Source organism: Equus quagga, chromosome 2 (assembly GCF_021613505.1).
Source record: "Equus quagga isolate Etosha38 chromosome 2, UCLA_HA_Equagga_1.0, whole genome shotgun sequence".
Classification (NCBI taxonomy): Eukaryota; Metazoa; Chordata; class Mammalia; order Perissodactyla; family Equidae; genus Equus; species Equus quagga.
The window spans coordinates 147,942,853-147,969,595 of NC_060268.1; the positions used below are offsets into that span (position 1 = coordinate 147,942,853).

The following is a 26,743-nucleotide window of genomic DNA, read 5'->3' on the forward strand; positions in this document are numbered from 1 at the left end:
GTTTTCCTTCTGTCAGTACCCATTCGTTATTTCTATAGCTGCAAAAAAAATCATTATTCAGAGAGACTCAGAACAACAGATGATAAGCATCGCAAGGGTAAGCCAGCTATGAAAACATATTTATGCTGACTATAATCAATATAGTAAATAATTTAATAAATAAGTCAAATGTCTTGTGAATTGTTCTAGCATAATCAGGAAATGTTAAAAGTAAAATTCATATTATACTCCCCCAAAAAGTACTTAAACCTGTTCATGATACAGGAAAAAGATACTCTTATCAACTTCTCCTTATATTATAAATATGACAGGAAGATTAAATGCCTCTCACAGATCCAGAGTACTGGGAACTTGTTGGACATCATTTTGTAGATACCGTGTTCCAGCTCCAGGGTAACTAACAGAGAGGGCAAGGAGTGTCCTTAAAAGCAAACCACTGAAATATTGTCTAGGTTCTATGAAAATCAAATAGAAACAACCATAAAATTAGATGATGTAAAAAATGTTTAATCTTGGAAAGCTGAGAAGTATGTCCAAAGAAGGTGAAAGATATTTTATTGATTCATAGGAAACCAAAATGCATGGAGGCCCATAGAAACTGGGGTAGCAGTCAGGCTGACTTTAGGCAAATTGTGGAGGTGGATGAAGTTTATCTCTGGGCCTGTCTTTATCACTCCCTCCTGCTTGTGTTTCAGCACAGCACAGTAATTTTATGTACTTTAATAGATATCAGATTAAGTGAGCTTTTTGTTTTTTATTAGAACTCTAGACTATACATTTAAATTTTCATATATTTTGAGTATCTGCTTTATGACATGATTACTCACAACTTTACCAATTAGAGGGAAGATTGGCCATGGTCTTCTTAAAATAAAAAGAGACCCATAGAGTAAAAAGAATGATTTCCATGTCTTGTGTCCTCTAAGAATATAAAAAAAATCCTAAATCATAAATTATAATACTTCAAAATAAAAAATAAGAATTGTTTATTCTTCGGTAATTCACTTCTTAAAAGGTGAATGTTTTTGTCTCTCTCAGAGTGGGACAAAAGATTTGAGTGACTGGTGACATTCCAGAGTCAGCTTACACTGTGTATGGGGATGTTAGAAGAAATTTGATGGCCTTGTATACCAAGGGAGTTCCCTAGCCACAGTACACCCCTAAAAAGTAAATTTAAACAGGCATATTTAGCAGCAGAATTATTACTTAACCTTGAGTAGATATTGGCTCAAAGATTATATAGTCATTTTGAATTTTCTGTTAATTACATTTATGCAATTTCATGTGCCTTTTTAGTACTTCTTTTTTTTTTTTTTTTTTTTTTCACCTTGGCTTATGTTTCTTTGTATTTGTAAGGAAAAAATCTGAAGAGCGAAAAGATTATCTAATTTCCTCTGAGCAGTTTTCTGCTATGTCACTCACACTTACAATATCAAATATCTTCTTTTGTGGAACTTTTCTTCCAATTAAAAGAAGAGTGGCAGCTGTAGACTGTGTCACAGGCTGTCTTCCACAGAGCATGGACACAAATGAGTAGAGATTGAAGAGTCAAGTGGCATTATCAGTTCTTATGGGTGTTTCCCAACATTTTAACTTGTAAACTGCCGTACCACTTGGAATTAATGACTGGTAACTATTTTGACACAAGGACAGCCTTACGGGTAGTTAATGTAAGCAAGAGCTTACATGGTATAAACTAAAGTTGCAAAAGAGATTCCCCACCCTAAAAATAACTTCCTCATCAGACTGTCTAAAATTCTACTATTGTTGGGTTATTTCTTTCATTTGAAGCACTTTCTATTAAATATGAATTCCTGATTGGAGGAGTAGCGACTAAGCCTTGTCTTCCACCAGCATCCTAGTATAAATTTGTGTCTTGGATATTTCCAGTGTGATGGCTTCCCAGGAGCTAGACTGGGAACAGAAGGTAGGAAAGGGTAGGAAAACAGGTCCATGACACAGGATACTATCCCAGGAATGTAGACCTGTTTGAGCGTGAAAGGGAGGGCCCGGTGGAGAAAAGAACTGTTAAAAAGCCTTTTGAATTGGGTGTCGGGGAGATGAAGAAGGGCTCTGAATTAGAATGTTTTATTATAGTAATCCACAAAATCATGAAAGTAGCTTTATTATATAGATTTGGGGTATTAAAATTTTATCTACTAAAGGAAATTGCTGCATGTATTTAAAGTGTCTGAAATGTTCATCTTTAATCTGCACAATAATTCATTTTCTTTGCTACCTAAGAAGGTGAAATAGTCTGAAAAAGATGTAGATAAATTAAATATGCAAGCATGTAGACTTATATGATAAATGATATATATGTATTCCTTATATTTTTAAATGTTTTTTACATAGTCATTGCTTATATTTTGAAAAAACATGAAAAATAAATTTTTAAATCACCCATAATTTCCATCACCCAAACATATCCATTGTTAACATTTTTGTAAGTTTTCTTTTAATATTTTTTATCTATATTATCTTTAAAAGACAACAGAGTTGAAACAGTATTGTATACACAATTTTGTTGCCTCCTTTTTTTCAGTTGTACCTTCCTTAAACATTTTCCATGATATTTACAGTTTTTATAACCATCATTTTTTGATAGCTGTAATGGATATTCCTAAAGTTTCTCTTTTATAGATAATGCTGTGATGAACATCTCACTTTACAAAATATTTTCTTTGTTTAGAATTCCCAGAAGTGGATTACTGGGAAAAGGATATAAACATTGTTAATGTTTCTGATAAATATTGACAAATTACTTTCAAAAAGTAGACTCTGCCTTTAGAATAAATTCAATATCTAAAAAAAGTTTAAGCCAAGTTTATTATCAGAAGTACATATACCTTGTTTCAACTGTTTCCACTTTGTATCTAATAAACAGAAAACTTTGCTGTTTAAGAGATGAGCCATATAGAAATTATAATGCAACATTCTTTACTATAGAAGGTGAATTATTTGAGGTCCTCCATTTTGGACCCCCTGTGGTTATCATTGTTCCAAAATGAAATAATAATGCATTTTCATAAATCAAAATTTTTATGATTGAGTTTATGAAATTGTTTATATGAGAGATGGCATAGAGAAGAATATAAGTGATTTTTACTGAAGTGTTTAAATGTTTTAAATGAAATTATAGTTTAAGTAAAAGTGAAAACGTTTGCTTTCTTTTTTAATTAGCAAAGTCTGGTGGATAAAGTATCTCGAAGACAGAGACCTGACATGAATATGTTATTTCTAAATATGAAAGTAAGGCGGACACATCTGGTTAGCGATTCTCTTGATGAGGTATAGATCATTTATTCCAAAATGGTATTAATTGATTAAAGCTTTAAATAAATTGTACAATATGGTTTATTACCAAAATCTTAGTAAGCTGTCTTTTATTTCTGTATGCCAATCAGTGTGCTTCCTTATATTTTGATGTTATAGTTAAAATCAGTTCTGTATTCACAGTTAAGCCTTATGTCCATTTTTTGTATGTTTATTAATGGTTTGTTGTTAATTCCCCAGGAAAGGATTTTATATAGAACACTTAAATGAGTAATTCATGTTTCTGAATATGTAACCTAGATTCTAGACCCACCTTTGTTACTGGCTGGGTGAGTAACAAGTCATTTTAACTTCTCCTGGCCTCAGATTACTCATCTATAAAGTTACAGGTCTGATCCACGGGGTATATTGGGTCTATTTAGGGTCAAACATGCTTTGATTGTATGTACATGTGTTATAGCGCTTCGTGCACATACAGTTCTTCAGCCAGATCTTCATGTGGCTATTATAAAATAGTGGCTGATTTAGTTATGTAATTTTTTAAAGTTTAATGTTGAAGGAAAGTTAAAGAAAAGGAAACAAATTGTTTTATATAGTAATCTGCTAAGTAAAACTCTTGGAGACACTATGATAACGGGAGGCAATAACCTTGGGCAAGGTACCTGACCTCTCTGTTTCTTGATCTATACAACAAACATAACAATACCTTGTTCACACAGTGTTTGACAGATTTATTGGATAGATGGATGAATGGATGGATGGAGTTTTTTGACATTCTAAATAAGATAAAGACTGCCTAACACATTTCCCGGAATTAAAGTTAATTTCCTTTTTACTGCCCTTTTTTCTCCTCTACTATATAATTTCTTCAAACAGTTAACCCGGAAAAGAGCAGACTTGAAAAAGAAGTTGAAAGTTACATTTGTAGGGGAAGCTGGTTTGGATATGGGTGGCTTGACTAAAGAATGGTTCCTTCTTCTAATTCGCCAAATTTTTCATCCAGATTATGGTGAGTATTTAATTTTTATGAACAGCGTTTTTTCATAATTGTTAGATTCAAGAAGTCACTCTTATTTTTAATCAACCCTAGGATTTTACAGATTTTTTGTCAATCATAAATGTTGAATAATTTTTTAAGGACTGTTATTTACATTTTAAAAGTAGACCAAATTGATGATCAAAATGTTCGTTATCTTTCTAGGAAGCCTATACAAAATGTATAAAGATTGAAAGTATACATTTGCAAGGAAGCATCCACATCTTTCCTGAATAAGTCAAATGCATGCAAATTTAATTTGTCATTGAAATAAATAAATTAGAAATTAAAAAACAAAACTATAGTTTGTTTTATACTAACATTCGATTCCTCTTTTGTTAAAAATGAGACATTTTAATAACAATTCACTAATTTTTAAGACAAAAATAAACCTTTGAAATTTAAATTGGTTTTACTTTATTTAGAGAAAATACCGTGTAATTCTTAGTATCTGTTAAATGTTTTTCTTCAAAGGAGAGTTTTAAGTGTTTTTCTTGGTCTTTATTTTTCTTTATTTTGTATATATGTATATATATCATCTTTCTGGCAATGGGAAATAGAGATGACATGGATAAATTGAAATCTCCAGATAATCTTCAAAATTAATTTTGATCGTATCTTTAAAAATTTATAAAACTATAGTTTTTATAAAAGAAAGCTGATTAGTTTCTATCTTTTTACCTCATGTTTCCTCCCTTCGTTCAGAATACCCCTGGACAATAAAATGCTCTTGCATGCTCTCTGTTCATATATTTGATGCATTTTAACCTGAAAGATGGTTTGTAACAGAACTATTGCTGGTTTGCTTCTAAGGGTTGAGATATCATGTACGTTTTTACCACTCTGGTTTTTTTAATCTATCACATTAATTAAATTCTTCTTTTTTTCAGGCATGTTTACATATCATAAGGATTCATACTGCCATTGGTTTAGCAGCTTTAAATGTGATAACTATTCTGAGTTCCGATTGGTTGGAATTGTATCCTTTAAACTTTCCACTAGGAGGTGCTAGTAGACTAGGGATTTTTAAAAATTTTATCTGAATTTTGGAAAACTTCTCATTAAGCATTTTATTCATATTAAACATTCTTGTCAAATTTACTAACAGATTTTTCAGTAACTTTATTATTTGCAATATCACAGCTATATAATGTCAGCAGATTTAATTGAAAGGAATGACTGAATTTTTTATATTTTTCTCTGAAAACTTTATCTCAAAATAAAAATTATTTCCTATTTCATATATAATCTAAATTATCAGAAATTTAAGGCATTAAAGTGTCTTTTCTATTTATAATGTACTGTTTTTCTGTTCTTTCACTTTGTGCTTATTTCACTCAGTTTACTATGTTGAAATTGTGGAAATTAAATCTAACCCCTTAATATGCTCTCAAATCCTGAGGCATCCAGAAGAACTAAAAATTGAATGGAATAGGAACATTTAAAGCAAATGACATTATTTTATAGTGTTTTCAAGATTATATAAATTCCTGTGCCATCCTCTAATCCCTATCAGGTGTATTGGAAAGGGTGTTCCTGCACTGGGTGGGAGAGTGGACAAGATGCCTTCTACAGTAGTTTTTTTAAGTTCTAAGAAATATAATTGTGGAAGAAAGGAGAGAAGAGTAATTAAATGAGCAAGGACTGGAGATACATAGGTTAAAAGAGGGGGAAAATATCCACCATTAAGAAGCTTACCACCTAGATGGACAGAAGACCATCAGTGCAGGGTGTTTTCAATAGACCAAAATGTCTATTGCAAAATGCAATAGACCAACAATGCAGTCTGTTTTCAGAGTCAAATGACCATTGGGCATTAAGTGCTAAGGAGTTCTGAGAAGGGAAAGATTCAGTGTATTCCTCCCAAAGAAGGTGGAGATTTAAAAATGGGACCAATATATTTGATTAACACAGGGCTGAAGAGAGTAGGACATGGACAGGGAGAATGGTTAGAAAAAAAGGCTGCCTTGTGCTGCACCTGTTCCAGAGCAAAGTGTAGGTCCGCTCAATGGAAGCAGAGGGCGCACTGAAGGTTATGGAAGATACCTTCAGAAAAAGAATTAGAAGCCTCATGGAGGGCTTTGAATGTCTGTCTTTGCTGCATTTGTTGGAATATATGCTGAAGAATGTATGTGGAAATTGAGAGGCTGATGGAAGAAAAGGTAGTAGGGAGAAAACTACACATTGAGATGGTAAACCTAATTTTCAGTTTTGTATATATTGTCGTGTCTAAAGGTCCAGAGTGCTAAGTTCCACAATATGGAACACTTAATGGTTCTTAAACTCCTGTTTTTGTTCTGTTATCTACAGTAATCATTTGTTGCCTGTTTCAACTTCATTGAAGACCTGAGTCAGTGAGGTTCTCAGTACACTATGAGCTATTTGAATTTTCCAATATCTATGTTTGTCATACTTTACATTCTTATCATGGCTTAGATTTGGGTCATATTTTGACTTTCTAATATTTGTAATAAGGTATTAGATCTTACTTAGCTGGCTAGAGAGCAGTAGATTGGGAAGCATGCTGATAATGACAAAATAATAATAGTGAGGATAATAATAAAATAGTTAATATTTATGGAACCATATGTGCCAGACACTATTCTGATCACCCTTTTCAAATATAAGTTTGTTTCATCCTTATAACAGCTCTTTATGTTAGATAAATGTATCAGTGGTGGTATACAGTATCATGATTTGCTCATTGTTTTATTTTGCAATAGACATTAGTTTTTATTCAGTCATTCCTCAAAGGAGCATATTAAGCATACTTAGATGTTTCATATTAGAAGTTAAACACTTAAATCTAAAATTAAATTATTATAGTCACTACTGTCTCATTATTATGTGTATTTATCTCACACACAAAAAAATAAACTATACAAGGTAAGATTGTTGCCCCAAAAGCAGGATAATATATAGAATAAATGTGAGGTGATGGTGGATTGTGATCCTGTAAGTGGTTGAGAGATGTATCAAAGGCAAGGAGAACTAGAAATTGAGAAGTAACAGTCATGACGACTGGGAAAATATACTTGGTTCTCTACATAGTTTCAGTTTTTAAATTTCAGGACCAAAGATTTGTTGTTCTACTAGTTCTGACAGTATTGTGTTTCTAATACAATTATTTTTAAATATGGTAAGGCTTTGGAGTTAAACAAGAAATGTTATAGTAAAACCTGTAATAATAATTATAAAATATTGTAAAGATTGCATGAAGAGCTGTAATATAGCAATTTTTTAAAAATAGAATTTCCTGTACCAAAGGGGCATTGGAACTAGGAGTAGGAACAATATAATATAGTGCAGAGTTTTCAAACTCTGCTCTTTGCGCCATGTGACAGACACCTCAGCAGCTCCAGCAGAATCCCCCAGCACCCATGCCTGCTTCAACCAGAGCAGGTTGATTTAGTATGAAATGAAACATTATACTTCTGCTTATGAAAGTGCCCTGTAGCAAATCCTGTGAGCCTACTTCCTCATCTGTTAAAAGCCTTTCTTCAGGACTATTAAAAAAAAATTTTTATGAAAAATGCTTAGAACTTGTCACCGTAGTAGATAATCACAAATGGTAACTACAGTAGTATTGTGGTTATTATTGTTATTGCTATTGTCACAATTATGGAAGTGTATTAGAATTTATTTTCGCTGTCTGTCTCCTTGAACACACTGCTCAGTCTCTGTTGATATGGTTACCTATAAAACAGCCTGTCTATTCCATAAATTATTATTAGCCTTCGAATATTCTGCCTTAGCAAATTAAAATACTGGCTGTCTTTCAAGTTTTAAAAATTGTTTTCAATAGTTTATCCAGCCCATATGTTTAGATTTCCTTTTGAGCCCATAAAAAATGACCTCCTTAATAACTTGATATAATAATCTTTATTTGACAGTTGAAATATTATGAAATTTGATCTAAAACCTCTCTTTTAGCAGGGATAAGTTACATTCTACCAAATAACTGATAAATAAATAAAGTACCATTGGGCAAAGTTTATAAATAGAACATCTGTAGTTTTTAACTTTAACACCTTGAGTAAACTCCAAGTAATAAAAGCCTTTTAAGTATTAGTGTAGGAGATTAATTGTCCTATTAGCTTGTCAGTAGTGTGTGTCTGTATGTATGTCTGTGTATCCATATGTTTATTCAATACAGCTCTCTTTATGTAGTCTGTACTGAACTTTACAATAGTCAGAACGATCAATAAAATCAGTAATGTGTTCTGCATGAATTCTATTGAATAAATTGCTGCTGCAAAATCACCGTTATCTTTGTTTAAATTTAGAAAACTTTTTTTATATGTTACATAATTTATATAAATGTATGCAATTGCTATCTATTGTGATTTTAGATAAAGTTTTCTAGGAAAATCATTAGATACTATCAATTGAACCCCTCCTTTTTACACGACTTTTGGTAATCAAGGAATTATATTACGTAAAATAAAGGGAAAATAAAGAAAAGGAAGTATGTGGGATTAATTAGAAAGTCAGTGTTAGATCTGAAAGAAGTATGCAAGAAATAGACCGATGCATAATTCAAAACTCATTTGTTGTCATGGATTTTATGTTAATGCTTAACATTTAGTATGCATAGCTTATGGGACTAGCTGTTTATAACAGCATTACCTTGGATATTCGTTTCCCCCCCTGCTGTTACAAGAAATTATTGAGCCCTCCCATCGTTCCTAGTGATCAAAATACACCAGTAGGCATCTGCAGTGTTACCACTGACGACTTATGTCAGATTATGCCTGTGAGTATAAAGTTATTAATGTCTTCTCTCTTAATGCTAAATCTCTCTCGTCTGCCTGCAGTCTCTCTTCCTAATGCTATTTTTATGTTTAAAAATGGTTTCCCTCTGCCTTTGTAACCCATCTGCTTTTTCATCTAGCTTTCTCCTTTCTTATGGAGACGTAACCCACCTTGTAGCACTTCTAGGCTCTCGTAGCATAGTAGAACAGGCTTTGAGTGAGAGGCAAAGATTTGATTCCAGGCTCTGCCACTTATTAGCTCTGTAAACTTGAATAAGTTGCTTACCCTTTCTGAGCTCTAATTTCCTTATTTGAACAATAGCATAATAGAACTTATATATTGGGGGATTACATGAGATAATAAAGTACTTAGTACTTGATCACTTTTGTGGATCCTTTTTCAAATTATTGTGTGCAATATCATTAACACTGTCCGCAACAGCCTCTCTAAAATAAATATATGAATTTCACAGCACTGTCTCATAACATTCCTCAGTTCAGAAATTAGAATTCTGATCATCAAATTTAATCCACTGTTAAAATTTAGTAGAGGAATAAATAGTATATACATCCTCCTGACAGTCCCATATAGTAATATTTTTTACAGCTGAGTTTTGATAACTACTGGTCAGCAGAGAACTCCCTGTAATACTCTTAGCAAGTACCTGGATGTAGACATTCTCTGTTGCTCATTAAGGGCCTATCTGAATATCCCTGTGTTTTAATGGTCAGATGAGTTTGGTGTAGGGTTGGCACCTTCCTATGGACGTTGAGAAACCTCTCCAAAACACCAGACCAATTAGAAGACCATTCTTCATACTCCCCGGGAGTGATATCAGACACATTTTTGGAAGTTGATTTGGAGTCTTTCAGATTAAGAGCCTAAATCCGTATTTTTATAAGACTCAATAGTTAGGAAAATAGTGTGATGAGACAGCTTGCAAAAGGTAATAGAGCATGGGGCTGGCCCCGTGGCCGAGTGGTTAAGTTCACGCGCTCCGCTGCAAGCGGCCCAGTGTTTTGTTGGTTCGAATCCTGGGCGCGGACATGGCACTGCTCATCAAACCACGCTGAGGCAGCATCCCACATGCCACAACTAGAAGGACCCACAACGAAGAATATACAACTATGTACTGGGGGGCTTTGGGGAGAAAAAGGAAAAAATAAAATCTTAAAAAAAAAAAAAAAAGGTAATAGAGCAGGCTCTGATTAAGAAACTGGAAGATCTCCCTTCTGCAGTGTTGTATCTACCACACTCACCTGTGAGCCTGGATGATCCATTTCATTTTCTTATCTGTAAAATGATGGGAGCAGACAACTGCTCTCTGAGTTACCTTCTCATTTTAGATTTCTGTGATTTTTTTTTGGTCTGGCATATTCAGTTTTTGCCAAATGTTTTTACAAATAAATTTCCTAATTTTATTATTGGTTTTTACCAATAAATTGCCTAATTTTATGAATAAAGCTATTTAACTTGACTCATTTAGATCCAGCTTTTTTTAGTTAATAATAATGGAAATTTTATGATGACTATAAAATATAGTGTATTATGTTATGGAGATGAAGATGACAGTTAATTTCATATTCTTATATTGGCTCTTTAATAATGAATCAAGATTGTGCATATACTTTGAGATGAACTGTAGAAAAAACTAACTTTTTACACATGCATGAATAAAGATTGAAAGGAAGCAAGAAAACTGTGTTAGGATAGTGGATGTAGGTAATTTTTTAAAATTGTTTATAAATGGATTATTAATTTATGAATAAATGGCATCTGTTAAAAATTGGCACCCAATTTCCATTTCATATATGGTAAAAATATATCCATAAAAAAGTTTAACTCCTTTTTTATTCAGTTGTTTGTATACCATTTGTATGTCTACACGGTGTGTTTTCAGGAAGAATAAACAGGAAAGCAAAGAGAAACAGCTAGATATGTTTCTTAATTTAAACACAGTATCTGTGAATATCGGACAAAAAATACAGAAAGTAAGCAAAATATTTAACAATGGGGCCTTCAATATGGTGTTAATAAAGGCAGTAATTTTCCATGACCATGTTAATGACTACCCCACTGTTTCTCTAGAGAGGGGCTCCATGACTGAAAGCGTCAGAATTGTCCAGCAACAAGAACAGCCATCTTCTCCACACAGTCTTGTCAAAATCACACTCGAGGGTTTTAGTTGAGACTAGAGGAAAAGCAAGCATAACCTTGAATTATCAACCATATCTCTTTTCCTTCTGCTTAAGTCACACTCAAATGTGCTCTTAAATAAGATCCAGGTATTCAAACTGTGTGTAAAAACAGTATTCTTTATCTCCATACGCTCTTCATTTCATTATAGGTTTACAAAATCATAAAAAAAGTTGAACTATGTGGGTAGTTAATATTATTTTAGAGATGGCATATTACAGTTAAGAATGTAAGTATGGATAAACAAAAAAAATTCTCCAAAGAAATAGGGGTTTGAAAATACAAAGGCTGGGAATAAAATGCCTACAGTTCTGAATAAAGCAGATCTGAGTATGTAACTTCATGACCTGTTGACTTTGTATTTTGTCATTAAAAATTTAATCTTTGAAGGAAGATATTAAGTCCCTTCCCTTGGATTCACCTACCAGTCCCTAGAGTTCTTTAAAAACATCACAAATCTCCCAATTATAATTTTCAGCATCCAAAATTTTTATTAATACTTGAAACAAATGATGACAGTCGTCAAATCTGTGTCAGCCTAGATTTGTTTAAAATTTTCTGGTTTTAATGGAATGGAAAATTTATTAGGTAAAGTATGTAAGATCATTCTAACCATGCTGTTCTTTATCTTTTCTTCTAATAAGTTAAAACTTTAATTTTTTCATAAAATCTGAAAAACAATTTTTAAAGATTGGGTTAATTTCTCTATTTTTAAATCTTTATTCATGGAAAACATGAGTTATAATGTAGGAAAATCTTTCTTCTGTTCTCAGCTTTTTCTTAGGAGAGGAGGGCACTGAAAGTGAAGTGTAAAAACCACTTCACAGGTATAGACTGTATTTTTATGTTTAAAAGATGAATCTTAAAACAGATTTTTTAAGAATATAAATTGAAAATGAGAAATACTACAAATTCATAAATGGTGATGTTGCAGATAGCAGTGAATTAGCATGGAATCTGTGCTTTTAGCTTCCTGCATAAGAATAGAACGCAGAGTTTGAAGAATAGACCTCTGTGGTTTGAACTGGGTATTTTCCTCTTACATGACCTTTTCCAGTGAATTCTTCTAAGCCTTTTAGATGGTAGAAATCATTAGCAAGCATTTTGTGCCCTGAAAAATACATCTCTAATGTTATGTTTATTTCACAATCTGAAAGATTTTGTAAATGTAAATGAACTATAGTAGATCGACGTAACTATTTGGGATACTATTTGATTTAAAAACGTAGATAACAGATTTCTCTTTTCAGGAGTTGGCCCATGGATTAAGTGAGCTCCTGTCATACGAAGGCAATGTTGAAGAAGATTTCTATTCAACATTCCAGGTACTATTAAGGGCAAATAGCTTTCTGTTAACTATGTGTTTCATATCTATAAAATGCCATTTGTTATTAAATACCTATCATTAGAAAAGATGAACAAGATTAATCGACACATACCATCCCCTATCTTAAAGGATCTTAACCTCATAAAGGAGGGACACATGTAGATGAGCAGTCAGTGAAAGTGCTTAAAGAAATTCACCAAGGATAAAGGACTCTTGATAGGCAGCTGGCATATTCCCTTGACTCTGTTGCTTTCTCAGAGCTTTCAGCTTCTAAAAATAAGCCTCTCCTGTAGCTTTAGTACAAGAAGTTAGGAGCAGAAACTAATGGATCAGACCAGAGCTCTCTCATTTCCACTCCCCTAACAATAATTGGGAGAGGAAAATTACAGCAATCCATGTAGCTCCGAAGACCTGAGTATTACCTAAAGGGCCACACAGTTTTACGAACATCAGTATTTAAGTGTATTCAACAGAGAGAGTTAAGTTAAGGCCCCACTTTTTTACCCCATAATCCCTCATGATACCTCATTCTTAACACAGATATCACAAGAGCTTAGCTTTTCTGTCATTTGTGTATTTAGAAGGGGGAAAAACCGTTCTCTTTAAATTTTACAAACCTGTTCATTGAACCCTGTTGTTATATCAACCATACCACTAAATATGCTTGTTGGAATCTCCCATCAGGTTTTTCAAGAAGAATTTGGAATAATTAAGTCCTATAATTTAAAGCCAGGTGGTGATAAGATTCCAGTTACCAATCAAAATAGGAAAGGTAAGTTGGATGCCATTTCTTAATTAAAATGCATTAATGTTTACTGTTTACTTTTACTAATTAACAAATGTAAAATTGCTTTCCAGAATATGTACAGCTTTATATTGACTTCCTTCTCAACAAATCCATCTATAAGCAGTTTGCTGCATTTTATTATGGATTTCATAGTGTGTGTGCTTCAAATGCCCTAATGGTGAGTTTAAAACTTTATGCTTTCAATGACATTTTGTAAAACTATAATATTGACAAATAGTTCCATAAATATTTTTGCAGATGAGCTTTTAAAATAGAAAATGTTTTCTACTTTTTAAAGATAGAGCCAGAAATAAAACTAGTTCTCCCATTTCAGCCTTGATTCTCTAAAGGGAAAGGAGGCCAGTCAACTCCATTTTTCTCCCCTTGTACTATGCCTTTCAGGGCTTTAAAAAATTTCCCAAGCAGGGTGGATGACGAGATCCTGGAGACTAAAGGTCTTAATACTGAGGGACAAAGCACAGAAAAAAGTTAACAGGGAAGCTCCAGGGCAAAAGCCATACGTCTTACTGATTAAGGCACATATTCGTAACTGCTTCCTGCTGCTTCAAGGGTCCCTCAGCAACTCTGAGTTGCCTTTTACCCATAGGAAGTGGTTTGTCTCCGGAGTCATGATGGTCGCCGGTTGGTTTGACTTACCTTAGCTGTGTGAATATGGGTCAGCTCCTGTTTAGAACACCATGTGGGAAATAGCCTAAGGAAAAAAGCATCGTTTTCTAAAGAACTGGTGCTCCTCACCCCAGCTAATCCATCATGCCACTGGTATCTCCCCTCAGTTTTATTATGAGGGTTGGGTCTTTTGTTTGAATTATTTTTCATAGGAGAGAGCTTGTTTTAGAGGAAGCTTTGTCACCTGTTTGTTGTTAAAAGTACCTGTGAAAACAGGGCACTTAGTTGAGCTCTAATTTAGAGTTTGTCTGTGACGCATTGGTAGTTGTGTGGGTGGAGGGAGGGAAAATAAGAGTTAAATGGCATAGCCTGGTCTCTATTTTTAAGTTTTAATCTCTTTAGGTGGGAGACAATCTAAGTAGCTGAAAACACAAGACAAACTACAACCAAGTCCCCAAACTCTGCAGTGCACACGGGAGGCGTCATGGGATATTGGAGGGAGGCAGGCAGATCAGTGAATGCGGGAGTAGCTAAGAGAGTTTCAGGCTGGGTTTTGGGGAAGAGTTCTAATTTGGATTCAGCTTGGTCATTTGCTTGTTTTTCTAGCAAACTGCTAATTACTATTTGCAAAAAGGGGGACCTAATAGGTTTGAAAAGACTTAGGAACTTTCAGAAGCAAAAATATCTTACCTGAGTAGGAAAAATATAAATGGAGAAGATTTTTCCTTAGCAAAAAATGGTTTGATTTGCCAAAAGAGAAGTCATGATTTTTGTAATTTGATTCAGTGAAAACAGTTCTAATTTCACTTCTTTTTAAGTCATCACTTTTTATGATCATTTTTGATAAAAACTTATTGGCAGCTGCTTCGTCCAGAAGAGGTTGAAATTCTGGTCTGTGGAAGTCCTGAACTGGATATGCACGCTCTGCAGAGAAGTACGCAGTATGACGGCTATGCGAAAACTGACTTGACTATAAGGTGAGCTCTTTATACTTCTGACAGTGAGGTTGCAGATGAGAGAATGAAAGAGGAGGTGGTTCATTTATGTGTATAACTAACAATCTTTGCATCAAGTAAGTCCGTTGAAACATTGTAGAGTCCCAAACTGCCTTATTTTATCTCTAGAAAGTAATGTGAGAAAATTAAATACGAAATCACTTACCAGTCCCCTTGGGAGAAAGTGATAAGATTCTACAAAAGTATAGAGATTTTACTTTTCTAAAAATGACTTTGGTTCTAGAATTTCAGGGATGCTATAAATCGCATTTTAAGAACACCGTGTTGAAAAAATAAGACTTGTAAATTTTATAGGAGAAAATGGCTTTTGTACTATCCACTGTTGGACTTCTTTTATAGTTTTTTTGAAATGTTATTTTTATAATAATATTAGTCAAAAATCTAATTCATATTTAGAAGCTTGTCATTCCTTAATTTCACATTAAGTGTATTATGTATGTTTAAGGGAAGTTTTTTCCTTAGAGCTTACTTTATATTACTTTATTCTGATCTGCAGGATTTTTGTCAAGACCTTTTATATAAATTTCCTTTGGTGTTCTCTAGATACTTTTGGGATGTTGTGCTTGGATTTCCTCTTGATCTTCAAAAGAAGTTGCTACATTTTACGACAGGAAGTGACAGAGTCCCTGTAGGAGGAATGGCTGATTTGAACTTCAAAATCTCAAAGAATGAAACTTCTACTAACTGGTAAATTTCTAGATTATAATTTTATTTTTAATCTATAAGTTTTGCTAATAATATGTTTGGAATTAGAGGATTCTTTCAGTCTGATGTCATTTTCACAGAAAAATCTTGGGAGTAAATATGACCTTGAACTGAGAGAGACTGTGGCTTAAGGTTCTCTATCAGTTTTTGAGACACACCACCACTAACTGATGATGACTCCTTTCCATCAACTTTTTACTTTAAGTGAACTGCTTTGTAGTCTCTTTTAGAATCTAGCTTACTTTTAGTAGTAGATTATCTAACTTTAATTTTTATTTAAAAGTGTTTTTATTAAAATTATTAAGGTGGGTTTTTGGGGGGAGGGTGGCCATTATAGTTAGTGCTAGAAATCCACTAGTACTAGTCCTTTATTTTTAATATAGTGCTCTTTGCATATGAAAGTAATGATGACAGCTTTAAATTATTTTCTAATAGTGTTGATGGGTTAATGCTGATCTACTTCTTTTCCAAATACCTTATAATTTGAGTAGACACTACTTTGATTATAATCATTTTTCTCCTGCCCCTTATTTCCCCTGAGTTCTGTCAGTTCTTCCTTTCATTTTAGACTTGGACTCTATTCTTTCCTTTCCCACTTCCACCTCCCTGGTATAGTTACTTTTTGTCTAATTCCTAGCCTATTTAAATAGCCTCCTTCCTGGTCTACCTGCTCAGATTTTTTTCCTTTTTAATTATTTTATCCTCTTAAATTCATTTTCCTTAACACTGCTTTGCTCATGATATTTCCCTGGGCCATAATAGCTTTATTGCTCTCCATCAGTTTCAGTTCTAGAATATGGATCCTGTCAAATAAAGCTTTACAGTCTTCTCCCCCAAATTACCTATCAATTTTCACTTCTTCCCACACTTTGGTCGACAGGCTCTATTTTGTTATTCCTTAGACTTTTTTTTTTTTTTGCTGAGGAAGATTAGCCTGAGCTAACATCTGTTGCCATTCCTGTTCTTTTTTTGCTTGAGGAAGATTATCCCTGAGCTAACATCTCTGTTAGTCTTCCTCCACTTTATATGTGGGTCACCACCACAGCACGGCTGACGAGTGATGTAGGCCCATACCCAGGATCCCAACCCACAAACCCAGGCTGCCAAAGCAGAGTGTGCCAAACTTAACCACTATGGTACAGGGTTGCCCCTCATTACACACACTTTGTGCCTTCCTTTCTCCATACTTTTAAGTGGTTCTCTTTACATGTGACATTTGCTTGCTACCTCTCTACTCATGAAAATTCTACCCCTCTTCAAGACCCAGTTTCACGTTGACTTCCTCTGTTAAGCCAGTCATCATTTCTTCAATGAGCCCCTCAAATATTTTATAGAAGTCTTATGTCACTTATCGTTTTGCACCTTTGTCTTAGTCATTTAGCCCTTCAAGGCAGAGGCCATGCCTTATGCATCTTTGTATTCTTCATGTAGCCACACACATATTAGGTGCCCAGTAAATGTTTCTTGAATGAATGCTTAAGTCACCATCAAGATTATATTTAAAACATAAAACAAATATTTACATATGTATATAAAATTAAGAAATTTCTGAACAAGATTTACAATTAAAGACCTGAAATGAAAAAAGTTCAAGATAAGCCTTTTAATGTTATAAATTTATTATCTTAACAGAAATTAATTTTTCAGAATATTTCATGGTAACAAAAATATTGTCAATTTAAAAAGAGTAATCTGAGTAATGTATTTAATACAAGGGTGACATTATATCTAAACTTTTCCTACTATTGTTATTTCAAGGATTCTTTTTTAAGCTCACGTGGCTTAGGCATGAGTCTTAAACAAGTCTAGGACTTCAAGTGGGAAGTTCACATATGTTAATATGGGCGACCATGAGAGACGTGGCACTTCACCATTGTAGATCCATAAGTGTCTGTTCAATGGAGGCATTAATGACTCATGTCTTAGCATAGCAAAATAGATTTGAATTGTGTGTGTTTGACAGTTTCTTAGCGGTCATTCTGTGTGTGTTTTAAAACTCAGTATCTGTAAAAAAAACTTTTTTCCCCAGGTTGCCTATTGCCCACACCTGCTTCAATCAACTCTGCCTTCCCCCCTACAAGAGCAAGAAGGACCTGAAACAGAAATTGATCATTGGAATTTCAAACTCAGAAGGTTTTGGACTTGAATAACCTAGAAGACTTGAAATATATTTTATATGTAGCATTTACTTCCCTCTTTTTGTGCCTTTAACCTTTTCATGTTTCTGTCTCAAAACACCTTGACAAAGCTCACCAACTTTAAAATACTGATTTTTTTTTAAATCAAATATCAAGTATGTTCAGTGGAGGAGGCTTGATTTTCTAAAAACACAGAAATTGCTTGAATGAGGAAAAGACCAGATGGCAGAGACAGGTGTGGGTCCAGTCCCTCTTTTTTATAGCACTTTATCATTCTCCATAAGTAGTTTGTCACAGCTGTGTCACTGGGAAAGCAGAAGACAGTGAAGAATGCATCGATGACGTGGTGGAACCCAGGGGCAGATTGTGTGCTGCTAGCACACAGTAGCAACACCGAGAGGAGCTCCATTACCGTTAATCTGAGGCCTAGAGCCATATTTTCACATAGAAGTGTAAACAACAGTACAATTGCAGATGCAGTTTACAGGGTTTTTTGATATACTGGCTTTGGTCCTATAAGATTCTTTTCCACTGTTGCTGAAAAGCATGTAAATAACTACATAATAGCCTGAGAATAATGGGATTTTGATAGTGCCATTTATTGCTAAAGATTTATTTTTACAAAGTAAATTCAGGGTTTTAGATGTGTATACAGCTTTTACAAATCAATAAAGATGATTGTACAAGAGTGTAACTATTTTCAGACTAATTGGATTCAAGGTTATATTCTTTTAAGTATTATTGTTAGTCTGCATGCACATTGGCAGTAAACTAGTTACTTTGAGTACGCTGTAATATTTGTATAATGATAATTTCTTCTTAAGGGTCAGGATATTAGAAAGGAAATCAGATCTAACTGATCATTGCTAAATTAAGTCAATTACAAGCACAAAAGAAAAGAACTGTTTTTATATATACTTTGATCGATGTACAAGGCTTATTTCTAGTATTTTTTGATCACCAGTTGTACTGAAACACTAATTTTTGGAAAAGGTAGGATAAGATATTTGACAAAAGTGAAAACAATGTAACATTTGTGTCAAAATGATGTAACTTGGTGTAAAAGTAAAGTTCAACATTTTGGCCAAAATATTTGTTTTTCACTGGATCCTGAATATAGTAAATTCAAAAGTACCCTTTTTGGAATTTCTAATAAAGTAGCATGTAAAAAGAAACTGCATTTTAAGTCAGATAGTAAATGGTTTTCTTTTTAATTTATAGCAAATGAAGCAGTTTTATTAGCATGTTATAAGTATCTCCAAATCGACTTCTCTATTATACTTTGATAGCTTTCCTTCAGAAAACTCTGAAGATATATTTGCAATAATAACGAAGCCAGCATTTAATACCAGCATATGGTTCACATGCAAATAATACTTTCCCCCGCTTTTTTCTGAGTTATGTTGTTTTCTCTTGCTCTGCGTCCTGCACCCAACCAGCAGAATTCTTCCAGGGTGGAGGAATCATCAGCTCGTTCTCCTGCAGTTCTGAAGCAACCCGCGAATCTTTGAGGAAAAGGAGGTACTTAGTTTACTGTTCTCTTTGAGGCAGAAGCGACTCTGCTTTTCTGTTTGGACATACTATTTAAAGGATTTTTCTTCTTCAAAATCTTGGCAAGCCTCAGACAGTTAAAAGCTTGTTGGTTTTGTTTGCTCTGTTTTTAATCCACATGCAAATAAAACTGCTTCTCTCTTACACTGCTTGAACTCGAAAGTGAGATTTTGAATGTAGGTTACTACTAACTAATAAGCACAAAAGAATCATGTATAAGAAGCCAGGTTTCAGTGTTTTAAATAAAATGTAAACAAAGTTTTTTTGATTCAGATGGAAAAATTGTGTTGGCTGGTCTGCATGTTTAACGATGTGCTTGTTTCTCGATAGCTATGTCACTTTTAAATAAGAAGTACACAAGCAAGCCAAATTTTTAAATGACAAAGTCCATAGATAACTGGAAAATTTTTGTTGTCTGTTGTTAAGTTGAAATTTATAACCATTTATCACTAAATTGCACATTGCCTTTATTTATTTATGCTCTGTTTTTGGTTTACAGTGTAATAATACCTCATTTTTTTAAAAAAACCACTACTGTTATATTTCATTAATTTAAACAGCTAAAACATTCATGTAGTTGCTTTTTTTTATATAATCTGTTAATGAATTCTTGATTTTTGTATCTGCCACAGTAAATTAAAGCATTGCACAGTATTTATCAGTATTTACAAAATGTCCTGTCCTTTTTTAGTCTTTGCTTAATCATATTTTTGTCTGTATGATCAGAAGTTTTTAACAGTCCCTCTTTTTTGTACAAATCTGTATTATATTAAGTTGTTAATTCTGGATAAAACTTTTCAAATATTAAAGTTATACAATCAGCAAGGCTTCAGTTCATTTTTTGAACATTAGACAATTAAAACTGTAACTTTAAAATATCTTATAAATGCAAACTATTCTCCTTATTACACGCTCAAACTAGTGCTTTAATTGCTAATTTAATTGCTAATGTAGCTTCAAAAGATGTGTGTTATTATTGACACCAACTATAACCAACTTCTTTAAGCATTATTTTCAGTATGAAACTGTGTATATCCAGTGTCTAGATGATCACACAGCTATTCTGCCAAATGAATGTTATAATGCCAGGAAACGAACTAAGTATGACATTTCATTGGCCACGGATAGACAACTTTAGATCTTAAGTATTTCTTCCCAAAACCATTAGTTTGACCTTTTTTTCCCCTTGCCCACATTTCCTATGCTTAAGGAGAGGAGAGATTATGAGAATGTAGGAGAGAATGTCATGGGTGATTAATGGAAAAGGATAGGTAGCTGGGTGGAAAAAAGACTAGGGCTGGTTGTCACAGGGGAGGGTACAAGATCAGTTTGCCCAGATGGCCGCCCAGCCTTTAGTCCAGGGCAGTGGTTAAGAACTGGGCTTTGGAGCCGGACTGCCGGGTTTGAGATTACTGTTCACTAGCTGTGATTCCATGGGCAAGTTACTTAATCTCCCTGTGCCTCGATTATAAAGTGAAACTAATTTGTAAAATGGAAACAAACTTACCTATCTCTCAGATAGGGTTGTAGGGAGGATTAAGTGAATTCATACATGTAGAGCACTCAGTGCCTGGCATATGGTAAGCAATATAATGCGAGAGGAATCCCGGTGCGAATGTGATGACATCTTACCACCACTGCTCCCGAAGCCTCTGGAGGTTTGTGACCGTCAGACATTGGGTGCAATCACAGGTTAAAGAACGCAAAGTGCTCCTGAGGCATTAAAATTGTGTTAGGAGAATCTTAATCCAGAAACAGTGTTTTAGAATTTATTATAGCTGTATCACTAGGCAAGGGTTTTTAATATTACTTTACAGATGTGTAACATGATGTAATCTTAAAACAGAAAAATCAGTGGGCAGTTTATTTTAATGACATACTTCAAATATAGAGAAAAATTTCAGAGATTAATACAGTAAAACACCATGTCCCTACACTCAGAGCTAACAGGTGTTAACATTTTGCCAGGCTTTTTTAAAAGTAAAAATTACAGATGAGTTGAAGCTCCTCTTTGTGCCCTTCCCCAGTCCCAGTCGACTCTCCTTTCCCCATTACACCGCAGCTGGTGTGAACCCTTCCCACGCTGTCTTACGTTTGTATTATACATGTGGCTAACTGCAAACACTGTAGTATCATTCTAGTTGCATCAGAATCCCATACTCTGCCTATCTTTACACAACTTTTTACACTCACTATTGTCTTTTCTAGATTTATCCCTGATTATACATTTAGGTGTAACTCATCCATTATAGTGGCAGAACAGATCCTATTAAATGAATATACCGCAGTTCGGTGATCCATCCTCCCACGGACTAGCATTTAGATGTCTCCTCCGAGGTAATCCAGGCTACGATGAGCATCTTGCCTGTGTTGAGCATGCATGCACAGGTCTCCCAATTAACGGCTCTGACATGGAGTGGCTGGATCACAGAGGGCACATCTTCAGCTTTACCGGATGCTGTTCAGTTGCTCTCCAGAGCGATGGTTCCAGCATTAATTTCCACCACATTAGGAGAGTTGTCATTTCTCCACATTCTCAACACTCGGTTTTACCTGACCTTTTTTTGGCTAATCTGACCAGTGTGTTTTAACTTTCATTTGCATAATTGCTAGTGACGTTGAGTACCTTTTTGTACATTTACAGGCCATTCAGATTTCTTATGGGAATGGCCAGTTCAATATTCTTTGCCTAATTTTTTTCTGTTTTTCTCATTTGTTTTTAGGAGTTACTTTATTCTAGATATTGATCATTTGTTAACAGGAGGTACATTCCTTCAGTTTGAATCCCACAACTGCCAATGACTGACTTTGAACAAATTGCTTAAGATCTCTTCACCTCAGGTTACCCATCTGTAAAATAAAGAAATAATAATACATAGCTCATAGGGTTGTTAAGCCTATGTGTAATTATATATGCGTGTGAGTATATATACTTACATGTATATATGTATATATCTTACATCTAAATAATGTAATATGTAAGTTAAACAAGTTTATAAGTATGTGTGTATATAGATGTATTAGGAACATACATATATACTAATACATGAAACATATAAACTTATTTAACTTATGTATGTATATAAATGAATAAGTACTTAGATTTATGCCTGACCCATAATAAGTGTTATGTGTTTGGTGTTATTACTATTACTGTTACTGTTATTATAGCTCATGCATTGCAAATATCTTCTAGTATGTGGCCTGACTTTTATCATTTATAAATATGAAATTTTTAATTTTAATTTAGCCTGTAAAACATTATTTTATATAGTTGATGTTGTTTAGATTCAACCACTTTTTGTTTGCCATTCCACCCTCTGTTGTTCACACCTACCTCTGGGATCAAGTTTCTTCCTCCTAAAGCACTTCTATGAGAAAGTCTTTTAATGAGGGTTGTTGGTAGTAAATTTTTTCATTTGACTGAAAATGACTTTATTTCACCTTTATTCTTGAAAGACAGATTCATTAAGCATGCATTTCTAAGTTGATGGTTATTTTTCTCTTAGGACTTTTAGTATATTAATCCACTGCCTTTGGGTTTCATTGTTGATAGGAAGTTAGCTATCAGTGTAATTGTCATTTCTTGGTTGATAATCTCTCTGTTTTCTCTGGCTACTTTTAAGATATTTCTTTTCTCATGAAACTGCAGAACATCAAAGATAATGTGTATAGTGTATATTTTTTTTATCCCACTTAGGATTCATGGTTCTTGAATCTATGGAGTTGTATCTTTCAATTCTAGAAAATTCTTCAGTCATTTCCTCTTTGAATATTGCTCTTCCCTGTTCTCTCTAATCTCTCCTGTTAAACACATGTTGGACCGTCTCATTCAACCTTTCCATCTCCCTCTGTGCCTCATCTATTGTTTAACCAATCTACTGAGGTTTTTTTGTAATTTCAATAGCTATATTTTTTATTTCTAGAAATTCCTTGGTTCCTTTTCAAGTCCACCTGCTCTTTTTTCAAACTGTTCTTTCTTTCATATGGTTTTATTTCTTTAATCATTTTCAGCATACTTGTTTGATGTTCTCTTTTAGATTGCTCTCCTCTCTTCAGTTCTTGAAGCACTAATTCTTGTTTTTGTTCGTCTACTGGCTCTCATAGTGATTTGTTTCCTTGTGTGATTTGTAATTTTGTATTTTTGCATTTTTTATTTAATTTTGTTTCCTGAATAGTGCAACTTCCCTAGCAGAGTAGTTTCATGTTGTTCTCAACCAAGGCCGTGTAGGTTTCCCCCGCCCATATTTATGTTACCTTCCACTTGTGTAAATTTGGACCCCCACACCTACAGTGGCATAGGTTGGGGTTTAGGAGTAGAGTTTTTCTATCTTTTTTCATACACACAGCAACCAGTTTATACTCTAGGCTTTATGAAGTGGGGTCAGTTTGGGCTCCTCACCTGGAATAGGCCTAAGGCATGTCTGTTGAACTCGTGTGGGCATGAAAATCCATTAGAAGGTTCATCACCCTCATGAGTCACTGAATCCTGCTTACTACCTTTGGCTTTTCATTTCTTTCTCATTTCCTGTAACTGATGATTTCCCTTCCTTTCAATCTTGAACATTTGTATTTTAAATTTTTGTAGATATATGTCTGAAATTTATAAAAGCTCATGGTAGTAAATGGCCTCTTCCATTTCAGTTCAGCCTATACAAGCATGCCCACTGGTTCTTTTTACCCCATCCAATGCATAAACTTAAATGCATGTTCTCTGTAAATTATTCACACCAATGTTTAATAATTTGTTAATTTAACACAAGTTTATGGGGTGCCTACAATATTTCAGTTGAAGGCTGATCTTCAGCTTCATACAGCACTTGCTTATTCTTTACAAATGTTGGAAGCAGATATGATTCTGAATAGTTCTTTTATGAAGCATTAAAATGTGTCTCATAGCAAGAAAATTTCTCCAGGGTTTCATGACAATTATACAATTCAATGTTTAATCAATTAGATATTACATTTCTGAACCCAGGAGTACACATATAATAAGAGCATTAGTCACCACTGAATTAAGCTGCTAGGTTTTTCTACAACCCAACTTGACTTTTTCTAATTACAATAGAAAAAAATAGAGAATTCTTTCAGTAGGGTTTCTCAAGGAGCACAATCTTGCATATGGGCACCTCTACTTATAAGACTTTCAATATGCCTGCCTTGTCCATTTCTGTCACTCGCAGTCTTATTCTCCTGATTCCCGGGCTCGTAAACATTGGTCTCATTCTGATTTTTCCTTCTCTTTGACCTCATGTCAGCAAGCTTCATCTTCATGTTGTCTCTCAGGTATGACCCTTCTTTCTACTCCATTCCTACAGCCTCCTCCTTGGTTTAGACACTCAACCCTTCATAGCTAACTGGCCGCCTTGACTGTAGACTTACTCTTCCCCCATTTATCCTAAGGTCCTTACAGTTAATTTTTATAAAATTCTGTTCGTATCGTGTGCCTCTCTCTCCATCCTCTAAGATGTATCTGAGGCTTATCTGATCACCTTCCAACTCCAAAGCCTACCATGTGTCCACTTTTATATTGAATATTCCCCAGTACCAGCTTCCGAAAGGATTGCTCCTTTGCTGTCTCCTGAACACACGCTGCTCAGTCCAGTCCCTGCTCAGCCTCGTGCTTCCGAGGTTCTGCTCCTGCTCCTCTCCCACCAGCCAACTGCTCCCTCAGCTCAATCCCAACCCAGGTAGGTCTCCTGCCCTCTACAACCTCCCCAGACCAGAATTTTCTCTCCCCTGCCAAAACTCACCCTGAACCATCACCACCCCTCAAACACAAAACTTCATAGCAGGCAAATCCCCCTCTTTTTCACATCCATCCCTTCCCCGCCTATCTTCGTTTCTCAGTGGCACTTAGTATTGTCAAACTTGTGTGTGGTTAAATGTGTGCATATCAGCAGCTTGAGAACAGAGGTATTTCCTGCGTCCCCACCTAGCACAGTGCTGGGTCAGTAAACTCAGATAAAATCCTGTCTGACTTGTTGACTTGACTGGGCAGGTGAAACACTCATCAAATCAGTGGAGTGAACCAGAGACCTGCATGGGGAAGGAGTTTCGTCTTTATTCGTAGCCTATTGCCCTGACTCACACAAACCCGTTTGCATCCTGACTGTCAAGACTTCAGTGTGTCAGCCTCGGAGGAACGTCTTCTGAACCCCCACCTACCACCATGTTTCCACTCCAAACTACACAGAGCCTTCGCCTGCCCACCTCCAGTTACCAAGTGGCTCATTCACCAAACGGAAAATAATTGATGAGCACTGATGGCCATCATACAGTAACCGTGACAGGGGCTGGGGAGAAGGTTGTAGAATAGCTCTATAGTATCATCCAAATTTTGAGTGTGTGTGTGTGTGTGTGATCTGAAAGATTATATTGCATTTTGTTAATAGTTATCACTGAAATTATGCATGATTTTACTTTTGTCTTTTTTGCTTGTTTGTGTTAATTTTTCTGCAATGAACATTTTGTAATAAGAAAAAACTTTTAATTTTTTTAAACCAGTTATCCAGTACCCTGAGCATCTACGGAATATTAATTGAAGGAGCAGAGATGAATATTTATTGATTACCTATGGTGTATGAGGCATTTTATGTACACTATTTCAAGTTTCATTTAATCTTTACAACAACCACATAAAATTGATGTTATCATCCCCACACTATAGATAAAACTGAAACCTAGAGAGGCCCACAAGCTTATCCAAGGTCACACAGCTGTCAAGAAGCCAAGGCAGAATTTGAACTCGTATCTGTATGCCTCAAAATCACAATTTTCCGTTTCATATGCTCCCCCAACTAGTGAGGCTTTCCAGAAACTCCCAAGCTTGAACTATCCTGCTGGAAGTGGATGAACGTTTTCTCATTGATTGGACCAGGATTCAGTCAACGTGGGTTCTAGTCCTAAGTCTGATAGTTATTGGCTATGTAAGCTTAGATGGTTTCATTTGCTTTCCTTTTTGTCTTCCAAAAAAAATAACAGATATCCTTGGAATTTTAAAGTATAGTATAGAATAATAATTTCCTCTGGGTCAAGGAAGAAATTAAGTCCATAATAATGATGACTTAGAAAATCATGACAGAGGCTGGCCTGATGGCGTAGTGGTTAAGTTTGCCTGCTCCACTTCGGCGGCCTGGGGTCCACAGGTTTGGATCCTGGGCACTAACCTGCACAGTGCTCATCAAGCCATGCAGTGGTGGTGGCCCACATAGAAGAACTAGAAGGACTTATAGCTGGGATATACAACTATGTACTGGGGCTTTGGGGAGAAAAAAAGAGGAAGATTGGCAATAGACTTTAACTCAGGGCCAGTCTTCCTCACACAAA

At 34.8% G+C, this 26,743-nt stretch overlaps 1 protein-coding gene across 2 annotated transcripts in view; it reads left to right on the forward strand.

The window, feature by feature from the left end:
• Positions 1-20,235, forward strand: part of HECTD2 (HECT domain E3 ubiquitin protein ligase 2) — a 79,204-nt gene extending 58,969 nt beyond the window's left edge. The window contains exons 11-21 of one of the 2 annotated variants that reach the window (XM_046654182.1): positions 1-97; positions 3,184-3,291; positions 4,153-4,285; positions 5,203-5,291; positions 8,910-9,068; positions 12,514-12,588; positions 13,275-13,362; positions 13,449-13,555; positions 14,866-14,981; positions 15,564-15,707; positions 17,755-20,235. In XM_046654182.1, the coding sequence (XP_046510138.1) occupies positions 1-97; positions 3,184-3,291; positions 4,153-4,285; positions 5,203-5,291; positions 8,910-9,068; positions 12,514-12,588; positions 13,275-13,362; positions 13,449-13,555; positions 14,866-14,981; positions 15,564-15,707; positions 17,755-17,875 (1,237 nt within the window). In that variant the 3' untranslated portion in view covers positions 17,876-20,235. The remainder of the gene's footprint in view (positions 98-3,183; positions 3,292-4,152; positions 4,286-5,202; positions 5,292-8,909; positions 9,069-12,513; positions 12,589-13,274; positions 13,363-13,448; positions 13,556-14,865; positions 14,982-15,563; positions 15,708-17,754) is intronic. The other variant, XM_046654183.1, reaches the window with a different exon arrangement.
• The last annotated feature ends 6,508 nt before the right edge of the window (positions 20,236-26,743 follow it).